The sequence below is a fragment of the Scyliorhinus canicula genome, chromosome 12 (assembly GCF_902713615.1).
Source record: "Scyliorhinus canicula chromosome 12, sScyCan1.1, whole genome shotgun sequence".
In the NCBI taxonomy this organism is placed as follows: Eukaryota; Metazoa; Chordata; class Chondrichthyes; order Carcharhiniformes; family Scyliorhinidae; genus Scyliorhinus; species Scyliorhinus canicula.
In genome coordinates, this window is record NC_052157.1 from 141,340,432 (window position 1) to 141,352,970 (window position 12,539).

The 12,539-nt window shown below is 52.3% G+C and overlaps 1 protein-coding gene across 1 annotated transcript in view; it reads right to left on the bottom strand.

The window, feature by feature from the left end:
* LOC119975270 (EF-hand calcium-binding domain-containing protein 5-like) overlaps positions 1-12,539 on the bottom strand; it is a 223,194-nt gene that overhangs the window by 88,413 nt on the left and 122,242 nt on the right. Inside the window, exon 8 of the mRNA XM_038814978.1 lies at positions 6,222-6,431. Within this exon, the coding sequence (XP_038670906.1) occupies positions 6,222-6,431 (210 nt within the window). The remainder of the gene's footprint in view (positions 1-6,221; positions 6,432-12,539) is intronic.

Sequence of the window (12,539 nt, forward strand, 5' to 3'; positions counted from 1 at the left end):
AAAGTTCTGGGAACATGGAATAATAATAATCTTTATTATTGTCACAAGACGACTTACATTAACACTGCAATGAAGTTACCGTGAAAAGCCCCTAGTCGCCACATTCCGGCACCTGTTCGGGTACACGGAGGAAGAATTAAGAATGTCCAAATTACCTAACAGAACGTATTTCGTCTCTTGTGCGAGGAAACAGGAGCACCCGGAGGAAACCCACGCAGACACGGGGAGAACGTGCAGACTCCTCACAGACAGTGACCCAAGCCGGGAATCGAACCTGGGACCCAGGAGCTGTGAAGCAACAGTACTAACTAACCACTGTGCTACCGTGCCGCCCAATAGGTCCCTTAATCAACATCAGCTCATGGAGAAACAAGTCTCAAAGCGATTCGTTATTGGAAATAGGGGAACTAATCTGCCATGGAGGAAGGGTTTAGGGGCGAAGATAAACCTTTGCTAAAATTAGTTTTGATTTAGTTTTTAAAGGTGAAGAGGAGATTGGAGAGGCATAGGGAACTCATGCAAAAGTTTCAGGGAGTACGTCTGAGGTCGCTGAATGTTTACCACCAATGGTGGGATTAAAGGAGGAATGGGGCTAATATTTCGAATTTTCAATCTCAACATGTCGCCTCCCCCCCCCCCCCCCAACCTTTTCACTTGAATTTTCAGTGGTTCATGTCATACGTGGAGCAAATAAGGCAACATATTGTTTTTGTTTCAGATGATTTCTAATATTTGCACAGTTTCACTTCTTATTCATGAGTGTGGTAGTATGACTAGAGGTACTACGGTAACTAGCAATGCCGAGATACCATTGGTGGAGAGGGCTCGCTGCTCATTGGCTCGATGGTATGTAACACTAGTCACCCATTGGTTAGAGTTGTAAGGTAGCTCCGCCCAGTAAGGCGGGGTATAAGAGCCCGTGTATTCCCCACAGCCTCCTTTCTGTACCTGAGCTGCTGGGGAAACATATTGTCTATTAAAGTCTTCAGTTCGGACTACAACTCACTTCTGTGGTCAATTGATAGTGCATCAATTTAATAGACAAGATTTATTTTTTATCAATTTAGAGTACCCAATTATTTTTTCCAATTAAGGGGCAATTTAGAGTGGCCAATCCACCTATCCTGCACATCTTTTTGGGTTGTGGGGGCGAAACCCACGCAGACATGGGGAGAGTGTGCAAACTCCACGCGGACAGTGACCCAGAGCCGGGATTCGAACCCGGGTCTTCAGCGCTGTGGGCAGCAATGCTAACCACTGTGCCACCGTGCTGCCCCAATAGACAAGATTTTAAAGGGTGGAGCTCCGCATCAAGCTGGAGTGTCTACAACTCAGCTCCCATGCAGCTAATGCAGCAGCAACCTTTAAGCACTGGTTAGCATGTTTCAATGGCTACTTCGGCACGGCAGAAAGCACACCTACGAGGGAGCAAAAACTGCAGATCTTGCACTCGAGAGTGGGCCCAGACATCTACACGCTCATCGAGGACGCTACTGACTACAATTCTGCAATGGAACTACTCAAAGGACATTATATCCGCCCAGTAAACCGAGTCTACCCCCGGCACCTACTGGCAACGAGGCGGCAGAGCCCTGGTGAGTCACTAGACGAGTTCTATCGTGCACTCCTCGTGCTAGGGAGGAACTGCAGCTGCCCACAAGTTTCGGCTAACAAACATACAGAACTATTGATCCGGGACGCTTTTGTTGTGGGTATGCAGTCCCCACAAATCCGCCAGAGATTGCTTGAGAAAGAAACTCTGAGCCTCAAGGAGGCACAGGCCCTCGCTGGACGTGGCCTCCCGAAACGCCCGCGCCTACGCCCCCGACCGCGTGCCGGCCCCCTGGGCAGCGTGGAATTCCACATCAGCGGACTCTGAATCGCCTCAGACCTGTGCTGCGAGACGCACCGGCAACCCCGCTGGGCCCCGTTGTTATCTCTGCGGGCAGGCGAAAAACCCCCGACAACGCTGCCCAGCCTGTTCGGCAATGTGTAAGGGGTGCGGCAAAAAGGGCCATTTCATGGCGGTCTGCTAGGCCTGGGCGGTCGCTGCGGTCCCGGGTGGCGAGTGCGGATCGCCACTCCAACTCTCTCCATGGGTCCCGTGCGGCTCACGAACATCGCCATCTTCCTCCTCCAGCGCCACATGGGGCCTCCGGGCGTCGCCATCTTGCTCAGCCGACGCCACGTGCGGGGGATGGGCGCCGCCATTTTGTCCACCCTCAACCATGTGCGACCAGTGGGCGCCGCCATCTTGGACAGGCTCCAAGGACCTCAGCGCGGGTGACCACATGCCGCCCGATGATGACTCTGAACTCCTGCCACGGTTGGCATCGGTGACCCTGGACCAGTCTCGGCCCTGCACTCTTTCCACAGCAACGATGATGGTATTGATCAACGGGCACGAGACGTCCTGTCTGCTCGACTCTGGGAGCAAGGAGAGCTTTATTTACCCTGATACGGTAAGGCGCTGTTCTCTTCCTGTCCGCCCCGTCAATCAAAAAATCTCCCTGGCCTCTGGCTCCCATTCAGTTGAAATAAAAGGGTATTATGTAGCAAACCTCATGGTCCAGGGAAGGGAGTTCAAGAATTACAGGCTCTGCGTCCTCCCCCACCTCTGCGCGGCCACACTCCTAGGGTTGGATTTTCAGTGTAATCTTCAGAGTCTAACGTTTAAATTTGGCGGCCCTATACCCCCTCTCACTGCCTGCAGCCTCGCCACCCTCAAGGTCGACCCCCCCTCCCTGTTTGCAAACCTCACCCCAGATTGCAAACCCGTCGCCACCAGGAGCAGACGGTACAGTGCCTAGGACCAGATGTTCATCAGGTCCGAGGTCCAGCGGCTTCTGAGGGAAGGGGTCATTGAAGCTAGCAACAGCCCCTGGAGAGCTTAAGTTGTGGTGGTAAAGACCGGGGACAAGAACAGGATGGTCATCGATTACAGCCAGACCATCAACAGGTTTACGCAACTGGGTGCGTACCCCCTACCCCGTATATCCGACCTGGTCAACAGGATCGCGCAGTACAAGGTAGACCTAAAGTCCGCCTACCACCAGCTCCCCATCTGCGCAAGTGATCACAAGTACACTGCGTTCGAGGCGGATGGGCGACTCTACCACTTCTTAAGGGTTCCCTTCGGTGTCACAAACGAGGTCTCGGTCTTTCAGCGAGAGGTGGACCGAATGGTCGATCGATACGGATTACGGGCAACATTCCCGTATCTCGATAATGTCACCATCTGCGGCCACGATCAGCAGGACCACAACACCAACATCCGCAAATTCCTCCAGACCGCAAAACTCCTGAACCTAACGTATAACAAGGATAAATGCGTGTTTAGCATCGACCGCCTAGCCATTCTCGGCTACGTAGTGCGAAATGGAGTGATAGGCCTCGACCCTGAACGCATGCACCCCCTTATGGAGTTCCCCCTCCCTCACTGCTCCAAGGCCCTGAAACGCTGCCTCGGGTTCTTCTCTTACTACGCTCAGTGGGTCCCCAACTACGCCGACAAAGCCCGTCCTCTTATCCAAACTACATTCCCCCTGTCGACGGAGGTCCGCCAGGCCTTTAACCGCATCAAAACGGATATCGCAAAGTCCACGATGCGCGCCATCGACGAGTCCCTCCCCTTCCAAGTCGAGAGCGACGCATCCGACGTAGCTCCGGTGGACACCCTCAACCAAGCGGGCAGACCCGTGGCCTTCTTCTCCCGTACCCTCCATGCTTCCGAAATCCGCCACTCCTCGGTCGAGAAGGAAGCACAGGCCATAGTAGAAGCTGTGCGACATTGGAGGCATTACCTGGCCAGCAGGAAGTTTACCCTCCTCACGGACCAACGGTAGGTAGCTTTCATGTTCGACAATGCACAGCGGGGCAAGATATAGAACGATGAGATCTTACGGTGGAGGATCGAATTATCCACCTATAACTACGAGATCCTGTATCGTCCCAGGAAGCTAAACGAGCCTCCTGATGCCCTGTCTCGCGGCACATGTGCCAACGCACAAGTGGACCGCCTCCAAGCCCTTCACGAGGACCTCTGCCACCCGGGGGTCACTCGTTTCTTCCATTTCGTAAAGACCCACAACCTGCCCTACTCCATCGAGGAGGTCAGGACAGTCACCAGGAACTGCCACATCTGCGCGGAGTGCAAGCCGCACTTCTACCGTCCGGAGAAAGTGCATCTGATAAAGGTTTCCCGTCCCTTTGAACGCCTCAGCATGGACTTCAAAGGTCCCCTCCCCTCTACCAACCGCAACACGTACTTCCTCAACGTGATTGACGAGTACTCCCGCTTCCCGTTCGCCATCCCCTGCCCCAACGTGACCACAACCACCATCATCAAAGCCCTCCACAGCATCTTTTCCCTGTTCGGATTCCCCGCCTACATATACAGTGATATACTCCTTTATGAGTGATGAACTGCGTCAATTCCTGCTTAGCAAGGGCATTGCCTCGAGCAGGACGACCAGTTACAGCCCCCGGGGTAACGGACAGGTTGAGAGGGAGAACGGAACGGTCTGGAAGACCGTCCTACTGGCCCTACGGTCCAGGAATCTCCCGGTCTCCCGCTGGCAGGAGGTCCTCCCAGACGCCCTCCACTCCACCCGGTCTCTGCTCTGCACTGCAACTAACCAAACACCTCACGAACGTCTCCTTGTCTTCTTTAGGAAGTCCTCCTCGGGGACCTCGCACCCGACCTGGCTGGCAGCCCCCGGGCCCATACTGTTCCGGAAACACGTGCGGGTGCACAAATCGGACCCGTTGGTCAAGAGGGTCCATCTACTCCATGCTAACTCCCAGTACATGTACGTGGAGGACCCCGACAGCCAACAAGACACAGTCTCCCTACGAGACCTGGCGCCCGCTGGATCCCCTCCCTCGCTCTCGCCACCAGCCCCACCCTCCCCCCATCGGCGCACCTCACTGTTGCCCCCTGCCCTGGACAACCGGTTTCCCGCCGGCCCTCCCTGGACCCCCCCGCCCACCGCTGCACTCTACAGACGCTCCCTTCCCTGGTCAATCAACCTCCCCCCAGCACCATCTAGAGGTCTGGGCGCCCCCTCCCCGGGTCGGCCACCCTCACCAGCGCTATCTAGGGGTGTTGAAGCCGCTACAGGGATTGGATCCATGCTCCCGGAGTCACAGACGCCTGCACCTCCTCTGACGTCTCCGCCGAAGCTCCGTCGATCGCAAAGGACAACCAAGGTGCCCGACCGTCTGATTGTGTCGCTATGAACTGTAATGTGACATGTACATGGCCAATTGTGAAATTGCGAAACTGTATTATGTCTTTGTAAATAGTTATGGGCAGACGCAGTACGAGAGTAGTGCAGTACCTCAAAACGGGTCATACTACCAGTTATGCTATTCAACCCGTGCGGTCCGCCAGTTATGGTCGGGCGACCAAGCCGCCACCACCCCCCCGCCGGATTCTTTTTTCAAAAGGAGGTGAATGTGGTAGTATGACTAGAGGTACTACGGTACCTAGCAATGCCGAGACACTATTGGTGGAGAAGGCTCGCTGCTCATTGGCCCGATGGTATGTAACACTAGTCACCCATTGGTTAGAGTTGTAATGTAGCTCCGCCCAGTAAGGCGGGGTATAAGAGCCCGTGTATTCCCCACAGCCTCCTTTCTGTACCTGAGCTGCTGGGGAAACATCTTGTCTATTAAAGCCTTCAGTTCGGACTACAACCTCGCTTCTGTGGTCAATTGATAGTGCATCAATGAGAAAATAGAATTCATCTTCCAGTGCATTTGCTACTCATCTCTCAACCAACCTCACTAAAATAGACTACCTGGTCATCATCGCATTATTGTTTGTGGGACCTCTCTGTGTGCAAACAGGATGCTGCATTTTCTTTATTGCTGTATTTAAAAAGCATTCACCGGCTATAAAGTATTTTGGAGTTCTGAGGTTGTGACAGACATAAAATGCAAGCCTTTTTCTCTATTGTAAGATAAAGTGAGTTTTTAAAGAAAGTAATTTAGCTCTCAGTTATATTTTAGAGAATGCTTTCCAGTAGTTTGAGTATTACATCAAGGTCATCTCAATAGTACTCTAATTTCTCTCTGCCTTACATTTTCAACTATTTCTGACAAACTGCAGATTTACGTAAATCTGAGTCTGTGCTCATTTAAACCACCATTCTTTTGAGTGCATATTTCCTACTGTAGTTCCGGCTACTGAATTGGTTTATTTTGCTTATCCTTACCATCATCTGCTATGAGTGGGGACATCCTTTTTGGCTTGGACTTACTACCTTCCTCCACATGATCCTGTTCCTCTTCTTGAGATGATACCTTGTCAGCTGTTACCTCATTTTCACCACCCGCATCTGCCAGTGCTTCAGAACTAACGTAGTCCTTTCCAAAGTCCAGAATAAAGTCACCAGGTACCATTTCGTCAAGTTCAATTACAGGCCCTAGTGAAATGGCAAACACACAAATTTTACCAAGTTAAAAGTGTAACAAAATCAAGTTTTGCACAGTTATGGTACATATTACCTACATGTTTGTGCATTGCCCAAATTGGAATTCTTTACCCCAGGAAGATGTGGAGACCGAGCCCTTCAATATTATCAAGGCTGAGGTCGATAGGTTTTAATCACTTGGAGAATTAGGAGATTCGGAGAAACGGCAGGAAAGTGGACTTCGCGAGTGTTTTTAAAAAAATGTATTCTATTACAAACATGTATCAAAACAGGTTACAGCGAATAAACACCCCGGGAAACATACTTCCCAACAATCAACTGTACAATCTGTACAGATTTTTCCCCTTTTTCACCCCCCCCCCCCTTCCTCATGACAAAAGCCCCTCAAACACGGTCACAAATATACCCCACCTTTCCTCAAACCCCCCTGAAGAGCCCCTTAACTCATACTTTATCTTCTGTAAACGCAGGAATTTGTACAGGTCACCCAACCATGCTGCTACCACTGGTGGCGATGCCGACCGCCAATCAAGCAAAATTTGACGCGTGCAACCAGAGAGACGAAGGCCACGGTATCGGTGTTCCTCCTCTCTATAAGCTCCGGCTTCTCTGAAACCACAAATATCGCCACCAGAGTCTGGGTCCACCTCTTCCTCCACTTTCCTGGCTAAGACGGCGAACACACAGAATCTTCCCAATTTTTCGCAACCCCAAAACATGTGCTCGTGATTCGCTGGCCCACACCCACACCTCTCACACTCATCTGCTACCCCCGAAAGAACCCACTCATTCTCGCCCGAGCCATATGCACCCTGTGCACCACCTTAAACTGTATCAGGCTCATCCTTGCACAAGAGGAGGTTCCGTTTACCCTACACAATGCCTCACTCCATACTCCCCAATTGACCTCCCCTCCCAACTCCACTTCCCATTTCTCCTTGATCTTCACCACCCGCTCGCCTCCCTGCTCCCCCAGCCACTTGTATATATCCCCAATTCTTCCCTCCCCTTCTGCATCCAGAAGCAGCAGTCGCTCTAGCAGAGTGCATCCTGGCAACCTAGGGAACCCCCTCCAGACCTTTCGCGCAAAGATACCCAGGGCGGGATTCTCCGACCCTCCGCGCCGGAATCGTGCCCGGTGAATTTCTGCGATTCTCCGCCAGCCCGCCAGGCGCGTGGGTGACATGGCACCGGTCGGGGGCCGCTGAAAGTGGCCCCCGCTACGATTCCCCTCGCTCGATGGGCCAACTGTCCGCCGGGTTCTGCTGAGTCTCGCCGGCAAGGTTCACATGTGGTCCCACCCGGCGGGACACGGCGTTCTCGCTGCGGGGGCCTTCCTGGTGGGGTGGTGTGGGGATCCAACTCCGGGGGGAGGCCTCTACGGTGGCCAGGCCCGCGATCGGGGGCTACCCCTGGAGGGGTCCATCATGTTGTGCGGGCCCAGCGTGAAGACAGCCGTCGCGTGCATGAGCAGACCCATGGCCGGCCACTGTGCGCATGCGCAGCCACGCGGACATAACTGCAGGGCCCCGCTGGCAGCCGGAGCTGCGGGACACATGCCGGGGCCTTGCTGTCCCCTTAAAAACAAAGAATTACCCAAACCTTCGAGGATAAAGTCCGGAGTGATTCTTGCCTGTTTTCCAGTGAGCGTGGAGACTTAGTCCCCAGAAGAGAGAATCAACCCCCCCAAACTCACTCCCCCTCGGCAGCTCTACCCTCTCCCTTACCTTCTCCAGACTGGCGAGCCCTCCCTCACCTTGATCCCTCCTCTTGACCAGCCTCACTTCCCTCCACCACCTGTATACACTATCCATCCCCCTCGGCTCAAATCCATTATTCTCTCACAGCGGCGTTAGCACCGACATCCCTTCCACCCTAAAATGCCTCCTCAGCTGATTCCATATCTTCACTGTGGACTGCATCACCGGGCTGCTTGAATACCTACTCTGAGCCATGGCAATGCTGTCATCACCATAGCCCTCAAACAAGACCCCTTACAAGATTCCTCCCCCATCCTAACCCACTCTACCCCTTCTCCTTCCAACCACAGCCGCACCTTGTCCACATTCGCCGCCCAATAATAATGAAGCAAGATCGGCAACGGCAACCCCCCCCCCCCCCCCCCCCCCCACCTCTGTAACAGGGTCCTCCCTACCCTCGGCACCGTCCCCACCTATACGAAGTCTGAAATAATTGTGTCCACTTTCCGAAAGAAGGCCTTTGGTATAAAGATCGGGAGACCTTGAAAGATAAACAAGAACCTCGGCAGAATATTCATTTTCGCTATTTGGATCCTCCCCGCCAACGTTAAGTGCAGTGTATCCCACCTCTTAAGATCCTCTCTAGCCTCCTCCACTTATGGAGTCCCGTCCTTTCCCTCACTACCTGAATCCCCAAAATACCTAAACCTATCCCTCGCTAGGGTAAATGGCATCCCTCCTAAATTAGCCCGCTGTGCCAGCTCATTCACTGGGAATACCTCGCTTTTCCCTACATTCAGCTTGAACCCTAAGAAGCCTCCAAACCTCCCCAGCAGACTCATAATCCTTCCCGTACTCTCCAATGGATCCGAAACATACAGCAAGAGGGCTTCAGCATATAGTGACACCCGATGCTCCCGCTGTCCCCTCATAATCCCCTGCCACTCTGCCGACCTCCTGAGAGCCATCGCCAATGGCTCTATGACCAGTGCAAACAACAGCAGTAACAGCGGGCACCCCTGCCTTGTACCCCTGTGTAAGTCAAAGCTTTGTGAGCTCATATCATACGTCCTAACCCTCGCCCTTAGTGCCACAAACAGCATCTGTACCCATGCCACAAATCTCGGCCCAAACCCAAACCTTCGCAAAACCTCGAACAAGTACCGCCACTCCACCCGATTAAATGCCTTCTCCGCGTCCAGGGACATCACCACCTCCGGTACCAGAGCCCCCAATGGATTCATCACCACATTCAACAGCCGTCCTATATTACTCGCAAGCTGCCTGCCCTTCACAAAGCCAGTTTGATCTTCTGCAACCACCCTGGGGACGCACTCTTCCATCTTCTTGCCAACAACTTAGCTAATTCTTTCACATCCGTGTTCAATACTGATATGAGCCGGGCAGCACGGTGGCCTAGTGGTTAGCACAACCGCCTCACGGCGCTGAGGTCCCAGGTTCGATCCCGGCTCTGGGTCACTGTCCGTGTGGAGTTTGCACATTCTCCCCGTGTCTGTGTGGGTTTCGCCCCCACAACCCAAAAATGTGCAGAGTAGGTGGATTGGCCATGCTAAAAAGCCCCTTAATTGGAAAAAATAATTGGGTAATCTAAATTTATAAAAAAAAAAAAAAAAAAATACTGATATGAGCCGAGACTGCCCACATTCCCCAGGGTCCTTCCCCTTTATCGGGGTTAGTGTGATTACTTCCTGCATCATCGTCTCTGGCAGCTCCCCCTTCCCCAATGCTTCATTAAACGCCCCCAACAGATGTGGTGCCAGGTCAGTCACAAATTCCATATAAGGTTCCGCTGGGTACCCATACGGCCCACGGGCCTTCCCCGACTTCATAACTCTGATACTATCCAGCACCTTCCTCAGCCCCAGGGGCTCCTCCATCACCTGCCTCTTTGCTTCCTCCACCTGGGGAAATACCAGCTTGTCCAGAAACCACCCCATGTCCCCCTCCTCTCCTCCTGGGTCTGCCTCATAAAGTCCCAGGTAATACTCTCTAAATGCCCCATTTATCTTCCCTGGCTCTGACACCACATCCCCAGCCCCAGTCCGTATTTACAGTATTTCCCTGGATGCAGCTTACCTCCGAAGCTGGTGCACCAGCATTCGGCTCGCCTTCTCCCCAAACTCGTATTGTACTCCCCTTGCCTTATGCAGTTGCCCTATCCCCCTCCCTGTTGTCAGCCTGTCAAACTGCCCCTGCAACATTTTCCTCCTCGCCAATCCCTCCACGGTGGGCACCCTCGAATATTCCCTGTCCACCTCCACCAACTCGCTCACTAGACGGTCATGATCCTCCCTCATTTCCCTATCCGCATGAGCCTAAAACACAATAATTTCTTCCCGGACCACTGCCTTCAGTGCTTCCCAAAAAATGGCCGCCGTCATCTCCCCATTCTGATTCAACTCCACATACTCCATAATCGCCAACCGCACCTCATCACAAAAACCTCCAACCACCAACAACCCCGAGTCAAAGCTCTACCCCAGCCTCTGCTCTCGTCCCGTACTGAACTGAATATCCAGCCAGTGGGGTGCATGGTCCGAGATAACTATCCCCGCATACTCTGCCCCATCCACCCCAACCAAAATCTCCCCACTCACTACAAAGTAATCAATCCTCAAATACACCTTATAGACGTGTGAAAAGAAGAAATACTCACTTCCCTCTGGGTTCTGAAGGCGCCATGGATCCACCTCCATAAACCCCCCAGCGCCCTATCCATTCGTACTCTACCCATCGACCTGGGGCTCGACCTATCCACCACCCATGAACTTAGTGAGTGTTAGATCAGCCATGATCTTACTAAATGGCGGAGCAGGCTCAAAGGGCTCTATGGCCGGCCTATGGTTCTTACTTGTGATGGACTAACGCGTTGAAATTTAATTTTAAATATGAGAACTGAATCATTATCCTAACATACTAACATTATGAGGGCGATTCTCCCAGAAAATGACTAAGGCTGGGATTCTCTGCTGCTCCCCGCTAAAATCGCGAATCTCGATTGGCCCAAAATCGGGATTGGTGCTGGGCGGCAGACCAGAGCGGACAGGAAGCATTTAATTATGCAAAACCCCTCGTTTTCAAGTAATTTGCTGGGTTGGACCCGGATACTAAGCCCTCTCGCTATCTCCACCCAGCAGTAACTCCACCCGGCAAACTTTGGTACAGGTCTTGACAAGCACAGGCCTGGTGTGATGGAGGGGGGGGGGGGGTAAGGAGGTAAGTCCATTTCTCATGTATCCCTCAGCTGTTGCCAGGCTGCAGAGGGAGGGTCTTCCAAGGGTCCTGGGAGTTGTTTGGGCTCAGGCTGGGGTAAGGGGCTGGCCGCGGGACTCTCCCTGGGATGGACTTCCCTTTTTAGCCCTGGGAAACCTGAAGACTACTCTTGGCAAGCCGATTTTACATAGAACTTGGAATATAGAACATATAGTGCACAAGGAGGCCATTCGGCCCATCGGGTCTGCACCGACCCACTTAAGCCCACACTTCCACCCTATCCCCATAACCCAATAACCCCTCCTAATCTTTTTGGACACCAAGGTCAATTTAGCCTGGCCAATCCACCTAACCTGCACGTCTTTGGATTCTGGGAGGAAACCGGAGCAACCGGAGGAAACCCACCCATTTTAGGCAGCTCTCCGATCAAAATCATCATCCTTGTCTGTTTCCTCTGAAAACTTTGGAATGGCCTGCTCACTTTAAACTGCTCTGTTGATAGCTGATGAGCAGATCTTGGCACAACCCCGGAAGACTCAAGTGCTTTCCCTTTCCTCACAGCTGCTCACTCAGCCCTGTGCTTTTAACACTGCAGCCTTTTCAAGTCCCTGAGCCATTCGAGAATGCTCACAATCCTTGAAAAGCATTAAAATCCCCTGAGAGCATTTAAAATGCTTTATTTTCATTCAATTTCATGGACCAATACCTTTAACTAGCCTTTGATTGACAGGTTAATGTTTTATACATGGCGGGCATGAGTTTTGTTTATTTATCTTTCTCTTCAGATTGAATGCATCGGAAGTGCCCCACATTGATCCAAACCGCAAAGTTTTTAAACATCTTTGTCTTGATTGACAGGTGCAGACAACTTCAAAAATGCTAAGTGCTTTCAATTCCTCTTTTCTAACTGTAGTATTTGGGGGGCATCATGCTCCATTTGGCGACTGGCATGAACCCCATTTAGGGGCTCTCCCACTATTTTCCGGGAATAGAGGAGGTGCTCCGGATGAAACGGGAGTGGTCGAATCACGCCCTCAGTGCCATTTTGGGCATAATCTTGTCGGCTGTTCCAATGCGATTCGTACTGCAATTCACATTGTTGGGGCGATTCTCCCAAAGAATGATGAAGGGTGGGATTCTGTGTTTCACAGACTAAGTGCTCTCA